This window comes from Mobula birostris, chromosome 3 (assembly GCF_030028105.1).
Source record: "Mobula birostris isolate sMobBir1 chromosome 3, sMobBir1.hap1, whole genome shotgun sequence".
Taxonomy (NCBI): domain Eukaryota; kingdom Metazoa; phylum Chordata; class Chondrichthyes; order Myliobatiformes; family Myliobatidae; genus Mobula; species Mobula birostris.
This window is the reverse complement of record NC_092372.1, coordinates 7,021,158-7,044,136: the sequence shown is the minus strand read 5'-3', so window position 1 is coordinate 7,044,136 and position 22,979 is coordinate 7,021,158. Positions and strand designations below refer to the sequence as shown.

General features: G+C 43.3%; 1 protein-coding gene across 1 annotated transcript; it reads left to right on the top strand.

Moving 5' to 3' along the window:
- The first annotated feature begins 929 nt into the window (after positions 1-929).
- Positions 930-5,556, top strand: LOC140194879 (uncharacterized). The gene is made up of 2 exons (XM_072252180.1): positions 930-997; positions 2,425-5,556. The coding sequence occupies exon 2, from the start codon at positions 2,434-2,436 to the stop codon at positions 3,583-3,585; it is 1,152 nt and encodes a 383-aa protein (XP_072108281.1). The 5' UTR covers positions 930-997; positions 2,425-2,433; the 3' UTR covers positions 3,586-5,556.
- The last annotated feature ends 17,423 nt before the right edge of the window (positions 5,557-22,979 follow it).

The window sequence follows — 22,979 nt, the reverse complement described above, 5'->3', positions numbered from 1 at the left end:
CAGATCCTTTGAAATGATAACAGTGAAGAATTTAAAGTTGCTGACCTTCTTAACTTCTGATGAAGACTGGTTGGTGGACCTCTGGTTTCCTGGTTTCTTCCTCCTGAAGTCAATAATCATCTCCTTGGTCTTGCTGACATTGAGTAAGAGGTCATTGTTGTGGAACCACTCAGCCAGATTTTCAATCTTCCTCCTATGTGCTGATTCATCACTACCTTTGATTCTGCCTATAATAGTGGTATTGTCAGCAAACTTGAATATGGCATGGGAACTGTGCTTAGCCACAAAGTCAGAAGAATAAAGCAAGGGTGCCAATGCTTTTCTTTTGCTGGTGGGGGGAGAGGGGATTGTTGCTTCCTGCCACTTATGCGTGGAAGGAAGGGGAGCTGGTGGGGGGACTTTGGGGTTCTAACATTTAACTGTCATTCATTCTTTGGGGGCACTCCTCTGTTTTTGTGGATGGTTGCGAAGAAAAAGCATTTCAGGGTGTATATTGTATACATTTCTCTGACATTAAATGCACCCTTGAAACTTTTGAAGTAGATTAGGTGACATCCAACTCAACGTTCCTAATAGTCCCCACCCCAACCCAGCAAGGAATTGGTATAATTTTATTATCGTCACATGTACCAAGGTACAGTGAAAAGCTTGTTCATACAGATCAAAACATTATACATTGAGATAGAACCAGAGTGCAGAATAAAATATAACAGCCAGACAAACATGATGTTGAAACGGAAGAAATGCACTGAACAAAATGCCAGATTTACTTTCGTCAGAAAGCACCTTTATAACGACCTTTCACTGGAACTCGAAGTGAACAGGGAGGAGCAATGGCACCGTGCTGTACCCAGAGTGCTCGGCGCCTTGGAAAGTCTTGCATTGACGGAGCGAAAGCCGGATGCGCATGCGTATGATCCGCCGTCCTCTGGACACGGTTGGAAGTGGAGGGGCGGACTGAGCGGCTGTTCGCCGGCTTTTCCTGCGCTGTAGCCGGGTGAGTCAGGCTGCTGTGGCCCTGAGCCACCGGTCAAGCCGGGGCCCTGTGGTTCCCGATAGTTTTACTGCCCATAGGGGTGCGTGAGGTATCGGAGAGGCGTCAGTGCCCGGCCGACATCGGCCTGAACCCCATTACAGAGCCGCCATTTTAACCGCCTCCACCCCCTCAAAAACCTCCGTCCCTACCTTCAAACCTCATTCACTCTGTCCAAACCCCCCGCACACCTTCGACCCTCTGCCCTCTCCGTCCCTGCCTTTAAACTCCCTCCATCGCTCCCTCGCTCCACCCCCTCAACACCCCTCCCTCCCCCCTCACACCCTCTGTCTCCTCCCCCTCTCGCTCCCCTCCGTTCCCGCGCGCCCCCCCCCGTCCCTCACCCCTGCAGCCCCCCCTTTCCAACAGCCCCTTTCTGGGAGGCTGAATCGTGTGTTCTAACCTTCTGGACCTGCCTACCATACCAGATCCGTGTGGTCAACATGTATAGCCCTGCTTAAAGAGTGGTGGAAGTGTGCTTGAATTGGGTTTCAGAGAGGAAGGCGTTGGATGTTCGAATGGAAAGATGGGAATGAGCAGCTGCATGTGATAACTGAATTACTCTTACAGAAAGCAATCAACAATGGAGTCTGCATCATGGAGTCACAGAAACAGGCCCTTCAGCCCTTCTAGCCCCTGCCAAACAATTAATCTACCTGTTCCCATTGACCTGCACCCAGATAGCAGTCCGCTATACCCCTCCCATCCATGTACCTATCCAATTTCTCTTCAATGTTGAAATTGAACCCACTTCTGCTGGCAGTTCGTCCCACACTCGCACCACCCTCTGAGTGAGGAAGTTCCCCCTTAGGTTTCAACTGCCACTCTTAATCTATGACATCTAGCTCTAGTCCCACCCAACCTCATTGAAAATGACATATTTGCATTTACCCTATCTATACCCCTCATAATTTTATTTACCTCCATCAAATCTCCCCTTATTTTTCTTCGTTCTAGGGAATAAAGTCCTAAGTATTCTAGGGAATAAAGTTCAACCTTTCCCTGTAACTCAAGTCCTGGCAACATTCTTGAAAATTTTCTTTGCACTCTTTCAATCTTCTTTGCATCTTTCCTGTAGGTAGGTGACCAAAACTGCACACAGTACTCCAAATTAGGCCTCAGCAACAGCTTATATAACTTCAACAAAACATCCCAATTCCAGTACTCAGTACTTTGATTTATGAAGGTCAGTGTGCCAAAAGCTTTCTTTATTGCCCTATCTACCTGTAACACCACTTTCAAAGAGTTATGGATCTGAATAGTTCTCTTACAGTAACTACATTACATTGTTGTTTGATTCTTGATTATTCTGTGGAATTGAAAGTGTAGCCCATATAAGTTTTAAATTCTATGTAGCCACATGCTAGGCAATAATTGTGATGTACTTTTAGGAGGTGCCAATGGAAGACACACAGCAACTAGATTCTCCGGCTCTTCAGGCAACTGAGGTGCCCAAAAACGAGATCACGTCAAATGTTTCCAAAGGGTCAGAACGTCGGCAACGTTCCCGGAATGGACAGAAGCTCTTCATTTGTTCTGAGTGTGGCAAGAGTTTTAACAAGTATTCACACCTCAAATTGCACCTGCTAGTACATACAGGCGAGAAGCCCTTCAAATGCAGTGTCTGTGAGAAGGATTTTAATCACCCATCCAGCCTCCGGAAACACGAGATTACGCACACAGGAGAGAAGCCATTCAAATGCTCTGACTGTGAAAAGAGTTTCAACGACTCATCAAATCTGTCTCGTCACAAACGCATTCACAGTGGCGAGAAGCCATTCAAATGCAACATGTGCGAGAAAGAGTTCACTTACTCTCACCATCTATTATCACACCAGCGCACGCACACAGGAGAGAAGCCATATCAGTGCCTGACGTGCAAGAAAGAATTCAGCCAGTCCTCCTCGTTAATGATGCACCAGCGGACACACACTGACAAGAGGCCATATAAATGTGCTGCTTGTGGGAAGAAGTTCCAGTTGTCACGCCATCTGGTGAATCATCGTTGCACACACGCAGGGGAAAACCCACTGGAATACAAGAAAGAATTCAAGAGGGATTCTATTTTGGGAAGACCTAAGAGGCTAATTACACCAGAGCTGCTATCTAAGTGTACCTTTTGTAGCAAGACGTTCCGTCTGTCGCACATCCCGAAACATTTGCATGGCGGTGAGAAGCCATATCAGTGCTCCGCGTGCCGGCTCAAGTTCAACCAATGCTCAGCTCGGATGGTGAAATATCAGCATGGAGGGGAGAGACCATATTTGTGTTCCATCTGTGACAGAGGGTGCAAGGGCCCTAGCACACTGACGCACCCCATTATTACAGGCAGCGGTCCTCATCACTGCATTGGCTGTGGAAAGAGCTTCAAGAACCCATCCCCTCATCTTCAGCATCAGGCTGTGCACATGGAAGAAAGTCCATACAGACTCGCTGGTTACAGGAAGAGCTTCAAGCATGCATATAAAGGGTGCGCACAGTTAATCGAGCCATCAGAACATTCACATGAAAAGGACAAAATCCAAATGTATGAGATGCAGGAAAGCCTTTAGAGACTCTTTCAAACTGTTCCTTCACCAGCATATCATAGTACTTGAGATCTTGTTATCCACTTCTCCCTGATCTTTTCCAAACCAGTTTTTTTTTTAAAAGAGGTACAGCACAGTAACAGGCCCTTCTGGGCCAACAAACCCAAGGCATCTATTTACACCCATGTGACCAATTAACCTAATAACTGGTACGTCTTTGGAACGTGGGAGGGGAACCAGAGTGCCTGGAGGAGACCCGCATGATGTGCAAACAGTGCCGGGAATTGAAGCTGGGTGACTGGCGCTGTAATAGCGTTACACTGAGATGTGGAGGATGTGCAAACTCCTTACAGACAGTGCTGGGAATTGAAGCTGGGTGACTGGCGCTGTAATAGCGTTATATGACTGCTACGCTACCATGCCGCCCAAAAAAGAAAAGCAAAGATGAGATTCTGCAGATGCAGGAAATCCAGAGCAGCACATAAAAAATGCTGGAGGAACTCATCATCCTGATGAAGGGTCTCAGCCCAAAATGTCATTTCCATAGATGTTGCCTGTCCTGCTGAGTTCCTCCAGCATTTTGTGTGTGTTACCCCAAAAAAGAAAAGTTTTCAGTTATGGTCAAAATCACTTGGATGAGACTTCGGATCCCAACAGTTTCACATATCCTGCCATATAATGACACAGGAATTGCTTTTTTGGAGAAGGTTTTGACCCATTGAAAATATGTGTTAAGACACTGAGTAAGCTAAGCACATGTTCATTTCAGTATAGTCAATTTCTTGGGCACTTGCTTACAGAAAACTGGGGCTGGTTCTCACATTGACTCTCCCTTGGTTTGTTAGCTATCTGTAACTTTTTTGGCGTACTCCATATCATGATCCATGCCCAGGACTTTCATGGGTCTCAGTTCATTGCCCTAAGGCAGTGTTTCCCAAAGTAGGTGTTATCGTGCCCCCACCCCCTGCACCACAGGGCATTGGAGGGTGCATGGTAGCAAGGGGGCAGCAGAGGAATTACAGGCTTAATATTAAAAAAATACTTAGTATTTGATCCTCTGTCTCATAATTATAATGATCATGTAATCACTTCATTTCTTGCTAACCCACCATTCTCTTAAGAGTGGTGAATCTGTGGAATTCGTTGCCACAGGCAGCTGTAGAGGCCAAGTCTTTATGTATTTAAGACAGAAGTTGATGGATTCTCGATTAGACAGGTCATGAAGGGATACAGGTGTAAGGCAAGAGATTGGGGCTGAGGGGAAAAATGGATCAGCCATGATGAAATAGAGCAGACTTGATGGGCCAAATGGCCTGATTCTGCTGCTATATCTTATGGTCTTATGTTATAGGACACTAGTATCTAATAATGACCTATAGATTTTGAGCATAGGTCCATGGGCTGCCAAGCATTCAACAAGTGATGTATCTTCACCAGGTCTGCCTTTTTATCATTCTAGAGACTCAATCAGGTTTAATGTCACTGGCAAACACCGTGAAGTATGTTGTTTTGCAGCAGCAATGCATTGCAATACATAAAAAAAGCTATAAATTACAGTAAGTATATATATATATTTAAATTAAATATGTAGTGCAAAAATTGAGGGAAAATAGTGAGGTAGTGTTCATGGTTCATTGTCCATTCAGAAATCTGATGGTGGAGAGGAAGAAGCTGTTGCTGAATTGTTGAGTGTGTGTCTTCAGGATCCTGTACCTCCTCCTTGATGGTACCAATGAGAAGAGGGCATGTCCTGGGTGATGGGGTCCTAAATGATGGATGCCATTTTTTCTGAAGTATCACCTTTTGAATGTGTCTTCAATGCTGGGGAGGTTAGTGTTCATGGTGGAGCTGACGGAGTTTACAACTTTCTGCAGGTTTTCCTGATCCTGTGCAGTGGATCCACCATACCAGACATTAGAACACACTCATGGCTTTCATTCCATTGCTGTAAGGTATAGGACTCCAGCATCTAAAATAAAGGCCTATAGTTTTTGAGCTTGGGTCTGTGGGCTGCCAAACATTCAACAAATGATGCATCTTCACCAGATCTGCCCATTAAGACAGATGACTCCATGAGCAGATGGTGATTCTTTTGCTCGAACTTTGGACCAAGAACCGGGATTACCAGGCGGTCGTCGTCTTAAGCTCATTACCCCTACTGGGGCATGGGCCACCGACAGCAGCTGTCAGATTTCTCTGTCCTGGGCCAGTCTTTCTTGTCTCCAGGTGTAGCCATCTCTTAGATCCTTTCTCTGCCAGAGGTGAGGTCTTTGGAGCTTCTGTTGGTGTTCCTGGAGCACTGGGTATTTACGGGATGTGGTTGCTAGCCCCGTGCCCAACTGTCTTGCAGCCGAGGTTCGGACCGTCCAAGGCAGAGTTATTACCAGGTTGTGCTCTCCTTTCATTTCTGCTAAGCCATGATGGGGTTGCTGGACATCCACCCTGAATGGCTGCAAGTTAGGGCCAATGTTTGATCACTTTGTTACCACTGACCCGGTATTTATACTACAATTCAGCTCCTTCCCAAGTCTGCCCATGTCATTTTCTTCAAATGATTACTTTACCTTTCAGGGAATATTGTTGAGATATGCAGGAAAGAACTCGGAGAAATAATGAAAAAAATTGGTGTTGTCAGTAGTGGTTTTTCACTACTGGTGCCAATGTGCAGTAGAAAAAATTAAGGAGCTGCATTTAAAAAAATAATTTTGCTTTGTATGATGTGTGCGTAAATCTAAGTCATTGTCATGAACCATAGGCGGTTTCTTTTTTTGTTTTATGCAATTCAGTGTTTAGAAAGGAAGACTTGAATCCTGCTCTTTGGTAGGAATGCTATATAAAAGCACAGACATAGATGTACACCACAGGCACACACAGAATCCTGAAATCCTTTCAAAGTAAATATATGTCACCATAAGCAACCCCAAGATTCATTTTCCTGTGGACATTCACAGTAAGTACAAAGAAACACAATAGAATCAATGAAAAAAAACTACATACAAAGATGGTCATGCAACCCATGTACATATGAAGATAAATTGCAAAAAAAGCTAATAAATAACATATGGAAAACATGAGTTCTTGAGTCCTTGAAAGTGAGTGTAGATTGTGGGATCAGCTCAGAGTTGAGGAGAGTGAAGTTATCCACACTGATTCAAAATCTTGAGGGCTGTGGGGTAATAACTCTTCTTGAACCTGGTGGTGTGAGACCTAAGGCAATACTGTTGAGAATTAGACACTTCTATTTGTTTTAGTGAAAGGAGCAAAGAAAATATTTAACCATTACTATTTAAAAGGTGATCTCCCTGTATTGATTCATTGAATGTGTCTAATATGAGGGAATTTACTTCTTTATAGTCACATAGATGGATCAGGCAACTAAGTGTAACAGTGAGCCCTTAATCTGGCTCTCTGTCAACTTTACATCTGTGCATGCATGGGCTAAAAGGAAACTGTTCTTCATGGTATCTTCAAATGCACAAAACACCAGAACAGCTCATATTATGTCCCTGAACAAAGAACCATAGGAACATTAGTACACTGGGAGCACACTTGGCATGTCCTTTGACAGAGCAGCTATGTTTACTTTTGAGTGCAAACTTTATCTCTAACTTGACAATTTCCTCATCCACAAAACACATATCCCTTGAAAGTGGTGTTCTGGATAAATAGGGTCATAAAGGAGCTTTAGGCACATTGGCATTCATAAATCAAAGTACTGAGTACAGGATTACATTGAGATTTCTGGTCACCTACCTACAGGAAAGATATCAATAAGATTGAAAGAGTGCAGAGAACATTTACAAGGGTGTTTCCGAGTCTTGAGGACTCAAGTTATAGGTAAAGGCTAATGAAGTTAGGATTTTATTCTCTGGAGCATAGGAAAATGAGGGGGTATTTGATAGAGGTGTACAAATTTATGAGAGGTATAGATAGGGTAACTGTAAGCAGGATTTTTCCACTGAGGTTGGGTGAGACAGAATTAAATGTTATAGGTTAAGGGTAAAAGGTGAAATATTTCAAGGGAGGAGCCTGAGGGGGAACTATTTCACTCATGCTGGTGTGAGTGTGGAACAAGCTGCCAGTGGAAGTGGTGGATACGGATTCAATTGCAACATTTAAGAGAAGTTTCGTTAGGTACAAGGATGGGAGGAATATAGTGCAGGTGCAGGTGGATGAGACAAGGCACCGCCTAGTTGGGCTGAAGGGCCTTTTTCTGTGTTGTTGTGTTCCATGGCTATTTCATTTTTAACTACATTTATGGAACCAGGTTCTACCTTTTCAAATAGCATATTCTAGACCTTGGCACCAATTTCTTTTAAAGGAAAGTTAGCCGTCCATCTCTTTGGATTGTTGTCAAATTGTTATTATTTTATGACTGACTCACTTGGTAGAGTGAGTTTTTCTTCAATTCTCCTGAGACCCTTCATCAGATAAATAGTCACTGTAAGGTCAGGTATATCTTTAGACCCTTTGAGTTTTGGCTTTGTATGTTATCTATAATGTTCTGCCTGTAATATCTCAACTGAGACCAATATAGTAACTTTTGGAATTGGTTCATTATTGTCACGTGTACAGAGATACATTGCAAAGCTTGTCTTGCATACTGTTCATTCAGATCAACTCATTACACAGTGCATTGAGGTAAAACACTTACAAAATGCAAAATAAAGTGTAACAACTACAGAGGAAATGCAATGTAGGTAGATGATAAGATGCAAAGTTATATTGAGGTAGCTTGAGGGGTTAACAGTCTGTCTTATCGTACTAGGGCACCAGTCAATTGTGTTAAAGTAGTTGGGTAGAAACTGTCTTTGAGGCTGGATTAAAAAGTTATAGAGAGTAGATTAGAAAGTTATAAAGTAGTTCTGTTTTCTATTTATTGTTTTATTAAGTAAACCCAGGTAAACCACATTTTCTGACTAGCAATTTGCCTTAAGGACGTGTATTTATTTGCTGATTACACATTTCATAGAAAACCTACAGCACAATACAGGCTCTTTGGCCCACAATACTGTGCCGAACATGTACTTACTTTAGAAGTTACCTACCCGTAGCCCTCTATTTTTCTAAGCTCCATGTACCTATCCAGGAGCCTCTTAAAAGATGGGTACTAATTTGAAATAATTTACAATGAACTTCATCTGCCGTGCTGTGTGCATTTCTTAAAAACTAGCTTGCACAGTATACTACTTTGCAAAGTTATATTTACAGTATTTTATTTAGAGATACAGTGCGAAACAGACCCTTCCAGCCGCATTGCTCAGCAACCACCGATTTAACTGTAGCCTAACCATGGGACAATTTACAATGACCAATTAACTTGCTAACCAGTACGTCTTTGGACTGTGGGAGAAAACTGGAACACCTGGAGGAAATTCACATGCACACAGGAAAAAATGTATAAACTTGCTTACAGAGTATGCCAGAATTGAACTCTGAACGCCAACTCCCTGAGCTGTAATAGCATCATGCTAACGACTATGCTACCATGCTGGCTTTTTGGATTGTTAACAAATGGATCCGTAAGACATAGGAGCAGAATTACACCATTTGGCCCGTCGAGTCTGTTCCTCCAATCATGCCTGATTCTTTTTTCCCCTCCTCAACCCCACTCCCCTTCACCTTTGATGCCATGTTCAATCAAGAACTCACATGGTCACAGGAAGAGCGTACAAACTCTTTACAGACAGGAGCAGGAATTGAACTCTGGTCACTGGTGCTGTAATGGTGTTATGCTAACCACTACACTATTGTGCCGCCTCATAGTGACTCCCTGTAGATCTAATTAAATGCTTTCCAATAGTCATAAACACACTAATTTGATCAACATTTTTTCCCTGATGTCTCTTTACATAGTCCCTCTGTATGGAGTTCTCCTCATGACCACCTGGGTGCCACAGTAATGTAGCGGTTAGTGTGATGCTATACAGCTTGGGGCATTGGAGTTGGGAGTTCAATTCTGACGTCATCTGTAAGGAGTCTATATCCCCCCCATGGCATGTGTGCGTTTTCTCTAAAGATGTAGCAATTGATAGGTTAATTCGTCATTGTAAATTGTCCTCTGATTAGGCAGGGGTTAAATTGAGGTTGCTGGGTGGTGCGGCTCAACGAATCTGTGCTAGCTCTCCTTTATTAACGTTCTCATCAAATTTATTGTATCCGGGATGTTAATTTCCAGTGCCTCCATTTTTAGGCTGAATAACTGGTTTTCACCTTTTGGGTAGTTGTACACTAGTAGATAATCTCTCTCAACCCCTCTCAATCCAGCTTATTTCTTTGCTTCTTGCAGTGATGTTGAATGATACCAGATGACTTGCCTATGTTTGGTGATTGCTTTGTATTACAGTCCTGTCTGAAACTACTCACTCATTGTAACTTTCATATTGCCCGCTCTACTTATAAAGGCATGTAGTTTAGATCATACTAGGACACAGAACACTACAGCACAGTACAGGCCATTCAGCCCTTTCAACCTAGATCAGTCTAACCCAAACCTCCTACCATCATCGTTTTCTACCATCCATGTGCCTATCTAAGAGCTTTGTTAAATGTCCCTACTATATCTGCCTCTATCACCATTCCTGGTAGGGCGTTTCATGCATTGATCACTCTGTGTGAAGAACTTACCTCTGACATTCTCCTATACTTACCTCCAATTACCTTAAAATTATAACCCGTCATATTAGTCATTATTGTAGACATGAAATTCTGTAGGTGCTGGAAATCCAGAGAAACATAAAATGCTGGAGGAACTCAGCAAGTCAGATAGCATCTATGGAAAAGAAAAAAAGAGTTGATGTTTCATCAGGACTATTTATTTATTTATTAGCCATTATTGGTTTACTTATTAGTTTTACTTATTTAGTACTCCAGCCATTGCTTTTTCATGAAGGTTACACTTTTAGTCCTTAATTGGGGACTACTACTTTTCCTCCCCAACCTCTTGCACATTGTATAGATCTAATCCCAAATTTCATAAATCGACCTGTCTCCCCAAAGGTGAACATCATTGGAAATAAGCAGATGCTGGATAAATATACTGAATTATTTCTGTAGTTATACGTTTGTAAGTAAACGCTTTACAATCTGTGGCCACTTCATTAGGTACAGGAGTGGAACCCGGTGTGGTCTGCTGCTGTAGCCCATTCACTTCAAGATTCAATATGTTGTGCATCCAGAGATGCTCTTCTGCACATCACTCTTGTAACGTATGTTTAATTTGAGTTGCTGTCACTTTCTTGTCAGCTTGAACCGATCTGGTTATTCTCCCTGACCTCTGAAAGTTTTTTCACTCACAATTGCTGCTCACTGGATGTTTTTAGCTTTTCACACCATTTTCTGTAAACTACAAATGTAGACGTGTGTGAAAATCGCAGGAGATCAGCAGTTTCTGAGATACTCAGACCACCTCATCAGCACCAACAATCATTTCATGGTCGAGGTCACTTAGATCACATTTCTTCCCCATTCTGATGTTTGGTCTGAACAACAACTAAACCTCTTGAGCATGTCTGCATGCATTTGTGTATTGAGTTGCTGCCATGTGATCAGCTGATCAGATATTTGCATTAATGAGCAGGTGCACCTAACAAAGTGGCCTCTGAGTATTTTTAAAGGAGACCGTGGAAGAAAATTCTCCCAAGCTATTGCAGCAATTTTATTAATTGACAATATAAGCTCAGATGTTTAAGGGAAGTTACGTTTTTCAGCATGGCTCCATTGGGAATATTCTTGCTTTGATGGAAGGTTGAATTTAATGGCAATCGGAGCAGCATAACCCTAAGAGCAAACACTGAATTGGCTGAATTTCTTTTTTGGATGCTTGAAGTGTGTGTGTGTGTGTGTACACACACACACACACAATAAGTGACCCATTTATAGCGGATAGGAAGTACTCCTTTTCCTTAGCTGAGTTCAATATCTAGAGAGGTATGAATTAAAAGTAATTAGTGGAAATATTAGAAAGGAGTTAAGGTACGTTTTTTTCCCAGAGAATGCCAAGAATCTGAACTGTATGAGTGGATTCCAAGGGCAGGATTTCACATTGCATTTTAAAAAGTAATGTTTCATAGTGGAAAATGGGATTAAACTGTTTAAGTACTTCACACATGATGGGCTGAATGGACGGTGACCTAAAATTCTTTGATTCTATTGCAGCATTATATAAGCTGGCAATTGTTTTTTCGGCAGAGATGTCAAGTCAATTACACTTCTGTCTGATTACAAGCAGTAAAGCTTTGATGGATTTATTATGTTAAAAAATAAAACATGGATTCACTTGGCTAAAGAAAAAAGATGTACAATTACTAGCAGGTTGTGCTTGGGATGGGTGTGGAGTTCCATTCTGAGGATACCCACAAGATCAAAATATTTTCCAGTGATGTATATATGTAAACTTTAGAAAATAAATGCAGTGTGGGTGTATATTCACTCTTGTAAATGGCTATTGTGTTGCTGAGTTGAATAGTTACTTCTCAATGCATGGGAGGCCTGAATTTAAAATTACAGCAGTTCAGTGGTAAAGTCATTTATTTATAAGACCATAGGACTGTGTGGCGACACTGGTGCCAAGCCGTATGGGTCCTAATGCCCTTCCCTTGGATAACATTGGTGTCGTGGAGAGGGGAGACTTGCAGCATGGGCAACTGTCGGTCTTCCATACAACCTTGCCCAGGCCTGCGCCCTGGAGAGTGAAGACTTTCCAGGTGCAGATCCGTGGTCTTGCAAGACTAATGGATGCCTTAAAAGACATAAGAGCAGAATTGGGCAATTTGGCCCATCGAGTATGCTCTTCTATTCAATCATGGCTGATTCATTATCCCTTTTAACCCCATTCTCTTGCCTTCTCCTGACGACCTTTAACACCCTGACTATTCAAGAGCTTATCAACCTCTGCTTTGAAGAGAAGATGGCGACGCGACGCAGTGCGCAGCGGCCACTCTGGAATGAATATCTGTTATTGGTTAAGTAGGATGCCGTGTACAATCCTGATTTGATGGAGACGGACGTGAGAAGCACAGAGGAACATCTGGTGAAACTTCTGAAATGCCTGTTTTGCTGCTGCTGCTACTGTGCGATCCAGAATCTCTGGAGGGGTAGGCCCCGAATCCTCCTTTGCCTGTTGCTTGGCAGCCGGGGCTGTGGTCGAAGCGCTCGGCAGAGATGGTGCTCGGTGCTTGGTGTCGGAGGGCTGGTTGGAGGCTTGAAGTTTTCGGACGGACTCAGAGTCAGCTGTGGTCAGGTGCTTCCAGGGTGCTGCATTGGCAAGTTTGCGGTGCTGGAGGTTCATGGCAGGGAGAGTTTTTCTTCCTTCTACCGTCTGCGTGAGATGATGGGGCTATCGGGACTTTGAGACTTTTTTCACCATACCCATGGTCTGCTCTTTATCAAATTACGGTGTTGCTTTGCAATGTTGTAGCTATATGTTATAATTATGTGGTTTTTGTCAGTTTTAGTTTTGGTCTGTCTTGTGTTTCTGTGATATCATACTGGAGGAACATTGTATCATTTCTTAATGCATGCATTACTAAATGACAATAAACGAGGACTGAGTGTCCTCATAATCTAATCTAATATACCCAATGACTTGTCCTCCACAGCCATCTGTGGCAATGAGTTCCATAGATTCACTACCCTCTGACTAAAGTAATCTCATTACTGTTCCAAATAGACTTCCCTCTGGTCCTAGACTCACCCACCAGAGGAAACATCCACTATCTAGGCCTTTCAATATTCAGTAGGCTTCAAACCCTAAAGGATTTAGGTTCTGACCGTCTCAAAACAAATGAAAGGACTTTGGTTTTTAAAATCTTCTTTTGTGATATCACTGTGTGTATTTCATAGAATCATAGAGCACTACAGCACAGAAGCAAAATCTCTGGCCCATCTAGTTCAAGCTGAATTATTAATCTACCTAGCCCCATTGACCTGCATCTGGACCGTAGCCCTCTATACCCTCTCGTCCATGTAACTATCCAAACTTCTCTTAAATGAAAAAGGATCCAATGCTTTCCCAGTGTATATGATAAATAAGCTCTTTTCGGGCTTCCAGCCAGGTACAGACATCGATTATAACCGATGTTTCAATGAGTCATCTTTGATGAAGGCAGAGTTTGTCACTGAAACATCGGTTATACGTAATCAATGCCTGTACCCAGCTGGAAGCCCGAGAGAGTTTATTCTCTGAAATATTGCAGTCAAACCCACATCCACCAATTCCACTGGGAGTTCGTTCCAGCCTCTCACCACCCTCAGAGTGAAGAAGTTTCCCTCAAACATTTTACCTTCTCCCCTTAACCCATGGCCTCTAGTTCTAGTCTCACCCAATCTCAGTGGAAAAAACCTGCTTGCATTTACTTTATTATACCCTCATAATTTTGTATACAAAATTAGAAAACGAGCGTGTGTAGACGCTGTTAGGGCATCATGGTGGTGTCGCGGTTTACATAACGCTTTACAGCGCCAGCGACCAGGGTTCAACTCATGCTCCTGTCTGTAAGGAGTTTGTGTGTTCTCCCTGTGACCGCATGAGTTTCCTCCAGGTGCTCCTGGTTCCTCTCAGATTCCAAAGACATATGGGTCAGTAGGCTAATTGGTCACATGGGTCTAACTGGGAGGTGTGGGCTTGTTGGGCTAGAAGGGTCTGGTACCACATATATCTGTGATCCTGTAGATACTGGAAATCCAGATCAACAATTACAAAATGCAGGCAGCATCTATGGAGAGAAATAAAGTGGCGATGTTTAGGGCCGAGACCCTTCATCAGGTGTGAATTTTCTACAGTGATACATTTATTCATTGCCACCATACCCATTCAATTTAATAATTCCACTTAGTTTTTGCAAATTCAGTAACTGCATGACCCAATCCTTGATTGAAAGAGTGCACTTTCAAGTTGCCAAATTTTCCTTGGGCACCGTATGCTGAGTGTTCTTAAACTGAAATACAATACAGATATATGGGTAAGGAAGGAAAGGCTATTGGGTCTATAGGAATTTATTCACTTTTTTAACAGGTCAATTTCGTTTTCCTGGAGGTGTAAACATTTTTTGCGTTGACCAAAAGTTGCGATTTATGTGCTCTGCTCAAATAGCTCCAAAAATGTGTGAAAGACTGAAAATTATTCCTTGGTATGATTGGGTCAAAAATTCAAAATGAAAATACCCTCCTTCAAATCTACAGCTCCCTTTAATACTAGATAGAGGGCTATTAATACTACATAATCAGAATCAGGTTTATTATCATTGTCTACTTATTGAAATCTATCGAATATTGAAAGGCCCAAATAAAATATATGTGGGAAGGATGTTTCCTATAGTTGTGTGGATGGCGGTACTAGGAGCAGAGGGGCACCCATTTAGAACAGAGATGAGGAATTTCTTTAGCCAGTGGTTGGTAAGTTGATGGAGAAGATCCTGAGAGGCAGGATTTATGAACATTTGGAGATGCATAATATGATTAGGCATGGCTTTGTCAAAGGCAGGTCGTGCCTTATGAGCCTGATTAAATTTTTTGAGGATGTGACTAAACATGTTGATGAAGGTAGAGCAGTAGATGTAGTGTATATGGATTTCAGCAAGGCATTTGATAAGGTACTCCATGCAAGGCTTATTGAGAAAGTAAGGAGGCATGGGATCCATGGGGACCTTGCTTTGTGGATCCAGAACTGGCTTGCCCACAGAAGGCAAAGAGTGGTTGTAGACAGGTCATATTCTGCATGGAGGTCGGTGACCAGTGGTGTGCCTCAGGGATCTGTTCTGGGACCCCTTCTCTTCGTGATTTTTATAAATGATCTGGATGAGGAAGTGGAGGGATAGGTTCGTAAATTTGCAGATGACACAAAGGTTGGGGGTGATGTGGATAGTGTGGAGGGCTGTCAGAGGATATAGCGGGACATCGATAGGATGCAAAACTGGGCTGAGAAGTGGCAGATGGAGTTCAACCCAAATAAGTGTGAGGTGGTTCGTTTTGGTAGGTGAAATATGATGGCATCTGTTAGCCTTGGAAGACCATGGACCTGCGCCCGGAAAGTCTTCACTCTCCAGGGCACAGGCCTGGGCAAGGTTGTATGGAAGACCGGCAGTTGCCCATGCTGCAAGTCTCCCCTCTCCACGACACCAATGTTGCCCAAGGGAAGGGCATTAGGACCCATACAGCTTGGCACCAGTGTTGTTGCAGAGCAATGTGTGATTAAGTGCCTTGCTCAAGGACACAACACGTTCCCTCGGCTGGGGCTCGAACTCACGACCTTCAGGTCGCTAGTCCAATGCCTTAACCACTTGGCCACGTGCCCACAATATGATGGCAGAATATAGTATTAATGGTAAGACTCTTGGCAGTGTGGAGGATCAGAGGGGATCTTGGGGTCCGTGTGCATAGGACACTTAAAGCTGCTGCGCAGGTTGACTCTGTGGTTAAGGTGGCATACAGTGCATTGGCCTTCATCAACCATGGGATTGATTCTAAGAGCCAAGAGATAATGTTACAGCTATATAGGACCCTGGTCAGACCCCCCTTGGAGTACTGTGCTCTGTTCTGGTCACCTCATTACAGGAGGGATGTGGAAACTATAGAAAGGGTGCAGAAGATATTTACAAGGATGTTGCCTGGTTTGGGGAGCATGCCTTATCAGAATTGGTTGAGTGAACTCGGCCTTTTCTCCTTGGAGCGACGGACGATGAGAGGTGACCTGATAGAGGTGTATAAGATGATGAGAAGCATTGATCGTGTGGATAGTCAGAGGCTTTTTCCTAGGGCTGAAATGGCTAACACAAGAGGGCACAGTTTTAAGGTGTTTGGAAGCAAGTACAGAGCAGATATCAGGGATAAGCTTTTTTTATGCAGAGGTGATTGCGTGGAATGGGCTGCCAGTGACAGTGGTGGAGGTGGATACGATAGGGTCTTATAAGAGACTCCTGGATAGGCACATGGAGCTTTGAAAAATAGAGGGCTATAGGTAACCCTAGGTAATTTCTAAAGTAAGTACATGTTTGGCACAGTATTGTGGGCTGAAGGGCCTGTATTGTGTTGTAGGTTTTCTATGTTTCTATGAATCTGTGGAATTCATTGCCACAGATGGCTGTGGAGGCCAAGTTATTGTATATATTTTAAGTGGAGGTTTATAGGGCATTGATTAGTTAGAGTGTCAAAGGTTATGGGAACTCCAGCAGGTCAGGCAGCATCTATGGAAATGAATAAGTAGTTGATGTTTCAGCTGAGACCCTTCATGATGACTGGAGAGGAAGGGGGGAGAAGCCAGGGCAAAGGATTCCAGCCCGAAACGTCGACCGATCTTTTCCAAGGATGCTGTCCGACCTGCTGAGTTCCACCAGCGTGTTGTGAGTGTTGCTTTGACCCCAGCATCTGCAGATTATTTTGTGTAATGGAGAGGAGAAGAAGCAAGAGGGGAGCTTTAAAAGGTAAGGGTATCAATGTCTGGCAGCCCAAATGAATCGAGGGGAGGCTACACACAGTTCAGGATGAGAGATTTAAAAACGAGTGTTTGCAGGCTTTCAGCTTTTTTCTGTGGCCCAATCAAATTGTGATTCATTCGCAAGGGCAAATAAAAATAAGGTAGGGACAAGGGGAGCGGCCACTGTGTGAGTGGACTCGTGTTAGAGTGGGGAGGTGTTTGCTCAACAGCCTTGGAAAGGGTAAGTTTCTGGTAACTTTTTTCTTCTGAAATTTTCATCAGTTTGTGCAGTGAGGATGTCTCCAGGGGCTGTGTTGTGTTCTTTGTGTGAGATGTGGGAATTCTGGGAGACTTCCAGCCTCCTGGATAACCACGTCTGCAACAGGTGCACTAAGCTACAGCTCTTTGGAGAGTGTGTTAATGAACTGGAGCTAGAGCTCGATGATCTTCAGCTCATACAGGAAACTGAGGAGATGATAGATATTACAGGGAGGTTGTCACCCCTAAGTGGCTTGAGGCAGGGTGACTGTAAGGAGAGGGAATGAAAATGGGCAGTCAATGCAGAGTACCCCTGTAGCCGTTTCCCTCAGTAATAAGGATACAACTTTGGATACTGTTAAGGAGGACAACCTACTGGGGGGAGCTGCAGTGACTGAGTTTCTGACTCTGAGTCTGGCACTGTGGCTCAGAAAGAAAGGGAGGAGAAGAGGACTGCATTAGTGTTATGGGATTCCATTGTTAGATAAGTAGATACAAGGTTCTGTGCACATAAAGAGACACCTGGATGGTATATTTCCTCCCGAGTGCCAGGGTCAGGGATGTCTTGGATTGGCTCCCCCGAGACTGCCACATCTCACCTGAGAGGCACATCACTGTCTCAGGAGGCACTGTAAAGACTAACTGTGAGCTAGCTTGTCCTCTGCCTCTTCTCATGGAAGCCTCAAAGCTCCACTCCTTCACTGGCCCACTCACTCACTGGCCGCTCCGCTTGAGCTACCCCTCTATTTATTTGTTTGAGCTGTTCTAACTGCTTGGTCACCTGACCTCGATTGCCCAATCAGCTGCTTTCTGCTGAGTCTGAGCTATTCAAATCTTCATTGACTTGATTGCACAGTCCAACTGCCAAAACTGCAGTTGATGAGATGAGTATAGATGAGATAAAAAGATTAACTTTATTTGTCATATGTACATTGAAACATACAGTGAAATGTATAATTTATTTATTTATTGAGATAGAGTGTGGAACAGGCCCTTCCTGTCCTTTGAGTCGCACGGCCTATTAATCCTCCAATTCAATCGTAGTCTAATCATGGGATAATTTACAATGACCTACCAACTGGACTGTGGGAGGAAACCAGAGCACCCGAAGGAAACCCACATGGTCACAGGGAGAACGTACAAACTCCTTACTGGCAGCGGCAACAAATGAACCCAAATCGTTGGTACTGCAAGGCGTTGAGCTAACTGCTTCACTATGGTGCCACCTCAACCGCCAATGATCAACACAGCCCAAAGATGTGCTGGGGGAAGGCCCGCAAGTGTCGGCATGCTTCCCGCACAAACATAGCATAATACACATACATCTTACCCTAACCTTAACCCGTGCATCCACAGGGAGAGCGTAGAAACTTCGTGAAGACGGCGGTGGGAACTGAACCCCTAAAAGCCATTGCACTGATCGGGTATGAAGGTGCAAAGAGATCTCCTTCTATCAGGTGCATGTTGCTTAGTCCATCACTTACTGTCCGTTTTGCTGCAGGCGTTGAGGGCAGCAATGAAGGCTCTTCGTCTCCTTGGCGGTGTTCAGGGCTTCCTTTGTCATGCCAGTACCTTATTGCTAGCGATGCAAATCCTGGGTGGAGACTCAGGAACAGCATCACACAGATGTAGCAGGATTCCTCATTGCTGTTTCTGTAACAGTTTTGTTTGACCAGTCAGGGTTGGTAGCCCTGGGCTGAGCCCCTGAATCTGGAAGACTAGAGGACGCCTGGTTCTGAATTATTAGGAAGACTTGAGGTAGGGAATATTGGGGAGCTGGGGCTTGGTTAATTCACAGACAATATGGACATCTTCATGATTAGGCAACTTAAATAATGTGAAAATCTTCCAATTGTTCAAAGCTCAAAGTAAATTTATTATCAAGGTACATACTCTACACGTCACCACATATTTCCCTGAGATTCATTTTACTTTGGTATTCATGGTAGAAAAGAGAAACACAATAGAATTGATGAACAATTACACACAAAGACTGACAAACAACCAATGTGCAAAAGAAGACAAACTACACAAATACAAACCAAATAAGAATAAAAGCTTGTGAGGGTCTTTGGTGACATACCAAGTTTCTGCAAACTCCAAATGAAATACTGTCACTGTCGTTAGCAAGGCATTTTCACCCACAGAACTGCTGCTCACTAGATGTTTTTGTTTCTCGCAGCATTCTCTGTAAACTCTAGAGACTGTTGTGTGTGTAGTTCCCAGGAGATCAGCGATTTCTGAGGTACGCAAACTACCCTGTCTGGCACCAACAATCTTTCTATGGTTAACGATGGTGGCATGCTCAGATGCAGTGGCCCTTCAGAGTCCAAATGAAGCTGGATTTGTTGCACACTGTGTTGCGGTTCTCTTCATCCTCCGAGGGGAGAAGACATCAGTGCTAGTGCACAGATGTGGTGCGCAATCCAGCAGGTGGGGGTGTTTCTCTTGGACGCTTTTGTTGTGATCACAAGATCCTGTTGGACATTGGTAATGCAGAATACTGAGATTCTGATTCACTGGTTCATCAGGGGGAGCAGTGTGGCCTCGGTTGTGACTCAGACAATGCCCATATGCCTCGGGGTGGTCTGCAGCGGCTGCCATGTAAAGAGATGTCAGAGCTGGTTGTGAGCCGTTGGATTTCATACTGGGTTGGGAGCTGGTCCCTCCAGCATTTGCTCCCGGGAAGACAGGCTGGATTGTGTTCGTCTGCAGCTGTACTGTGCAAAATGAGGAACTGCTGCGGGCTTGTTCTTGCGGAAACTTGGCTCCAGGTCAACACCCATGCACCATCAATCTACAGGCCATGACACTCAGGGACTTGGGCTAGATTATTTCTTCTTAAGTGTTATTTGTGACAGTATATTTTCCTGCTATCATAATTATATGTACTACGTGTGCTGTGTGCTGAGTGTGAATGTTGTCTGTGTTTTGCATCTTGGCCCCAAAGGAATACTGTTTTGTTTGGCTGTATTCATGTGTGTGGTTGAATGACAATTAAATGTACTTGAAGGCACTAGATCACATTTCTTCCCCATTCTTATGTTTGGTCTCAATGACAGCTGAACCTCTTGACCATGTCTGCATGCTTTTATGCACTGAGTTACGGCTATATGATCGGCTGATTAGATATTCATGTTAAGGAGCAGGTGTACAGGTGTGCCTAATAAAATGGCCACTGAGTGTAAAAGGACACTTAAATGCTCTTGGTAGAGTCGTACCGCCACTGACCGTTCTGGTCAGGTTTGGTACAGTAGTACTGTCACTGACCGTTCTGGTCAAGTCTGGTAGAGTAGTACTGCCACTGACCGTTCCGGCCAGGTTTGGTACAGTAGTACCGTCACTGACCGTTCTGGTCAAGTCTGGTAGAGTAGTACTGCCACTGACCGTTCTGGTCAGGTTTGGTACAGTAGTACTGTCACTGACCGTTCTGGTCAAGTCTGGTAGAGTAGTACTGCCACTGACCGTTCCGGCCAGGTTTGGTACAGTAGTACCGTCACTGACCGTTCTGGTCAAGTCTGGTAGAGTAGTACTGCCACTGACCGTTCTGGTCAAGTACATAAGATGTGATTGGGGCAGGTGGTTAGAAAATCTTCCTGAAGAAATATTCAGGCTGTGGTTATGTACCGGTTAATGTAACACCATTACAGCAGCAGTAACCTGAGGCCACTGTCTGCAAGGAGTTTGCACATTCTCCCCATGACCGTGAGAGTTTCCTCCAGGTGCTCCAGCAACCTCCCACAGTCCAAAGGCGTACTGTTATTAAGTACCTGTCACATGGTGTAATTAGGTGGTGTGGGCTTGTTGGGACTTATTATGACCTGACTGAAAATGTAGATGGGTGGGTTAGTAACTTTGTGGATGTTGCCAAGATTGGTGGAGTTGTGGATAGTGTAGAAGATTGGCAAGTGATTCAGCACAATATAGATCATTTGCAGGTATGGGCTGAGAAATGGCAGATGGAATTTAACCTAGATAAATGTGAGGTGTTGCACCTCGGCAGGGCAAATACAAGGACAGAGTACACTGTTAAGTCTCTTGCAAGACTCTTAATAGTGTTGCTGAACAGAGGGATCTTGGGGTCCAAGTTCATAGCTCCTTGAAAGTGGCTACACAGGTCGATGGGGTGGTTAAGAAGGCTTATGGAACGATTGCTTTTATTTGTCAAGGCTTTGAGTTCAGAAGTCAAGAGATTATGTTCCAACTTTCTAAAGCTCAATTCAGTTTGCCCCACTATAGGAAAGATGTTCAGGCTTAGGAGAGGGTGCAGAAGAGGTTCACCAGGAGGCTGCCTGTTTTAGAGGGCATGTGCTATAACAAGAGGTTGGACATAGGAATGAAATTAATAGTTTGGATACACTAGAAATTAGAAAAAATTTAATGTTTCTGAAACAGGGACACTATGAAAGTGGATCTAAATCAATGAAAATACTGGCATGGAAACTTAAAAAAAAAAGCAAAAAATACAATTCATAGAATTAGGGATCCAAGAACAAAAATGATTAAAAAAAATAAGCTAAGTGAAATTCAAGAAGCTTTTGAAATGTTTTACAAAACTCTATATTCCAAAGTTCCAGGGGGAAGCATAACCCAAACTGACACCTTCCTGAATTCTTTAGAGTTACCCACTTGAAGCAAAGAACAAAATAGAACGATGACTGCTGACATAACTGAAGCTGAACTAAAAACTGCAATTAGTAGGCTTAAATTAAGCAAGTCACCGGGATCAGATGGATCTACGGCAGAGTGGTATAAAGAATTTAGAAGTGAGTTAATTCCTGTTTCACTCCCCACACTGAACTGGGCTCTAAGAAAGGCGCAAATGCCACCCAGCTGGAAGGAGGCGATAATCTCAGCTATACCGAAAGAAGGCAAGGATAAAATGGAATGTGGGTCATTTAGACCAATATCTGTTCTTAATGTGGATTATAGAATATTTGCCTCCATCATGGCCAAACGATTAGAAGAATTTCTACCCACACTGATACATAATGATCAGACAGGTTTTTTTACAACAACGCCAAACACAAGACAATATACGAAGGACACTTCAGATTATGGATCATATTAAAAAAATGAAATTGAAGCAATAGTGATAAGCGTGGACACTGAAAAGGCATTTGATTCGGTTAATTGGAATTTTCTTTAGAGTTTTACATAGATTTGGTCTACATGACACAATTATTAAAACTATACAGGCACTACACGACAATCCTACTGCCAGGATTAAAATCAATGGATATTTATCTAAAAGTTTTACCCTAGAAAGGACACGAGACAGGGTTGTGCATGGTCACCGCTACTCTTCGCATTATATCTGGAACCATTAGCTCAATACATCAGACAAAATGAAGATATCAGGGGAATTACTATTAAAGGGACAGAGCATAAATTGGCCTGTTACACGGATGACATTTTGATCTATCTAGGGCAACCAACATACTCTTTACCTAAATTGATGCAATCCTTTGAACAATATGGCCAATTATCAGGATACAAGATGAACATAGATAAAACCCAACTACTTTCATATAACTATAGCCCACCAAGAGAAATTGAAAGTAGATATCCTTGGGCATAGCAAATAGAATCTGTCAAACATTCGGGCATCATTATGCCAAAGGATTTGGCAAAATGATCAGAATGCAATTATCAGCCTATATATAAAAAAAATTAAGGAAGATATAACAAGATGGAACCTAATTCCTTTTCTTGGTCTCAGTTCAAGGATTGAATCTATTAAAATGAA

Coding starts and splice junctions, on each gene's coding strand:
- LOC140194879 (XM_072252180.1), top strand. CDS start 2,434: ATGGAAGACACACAGCAACTAGATTCTCCGGCTCTTCAGGCAACTGAG.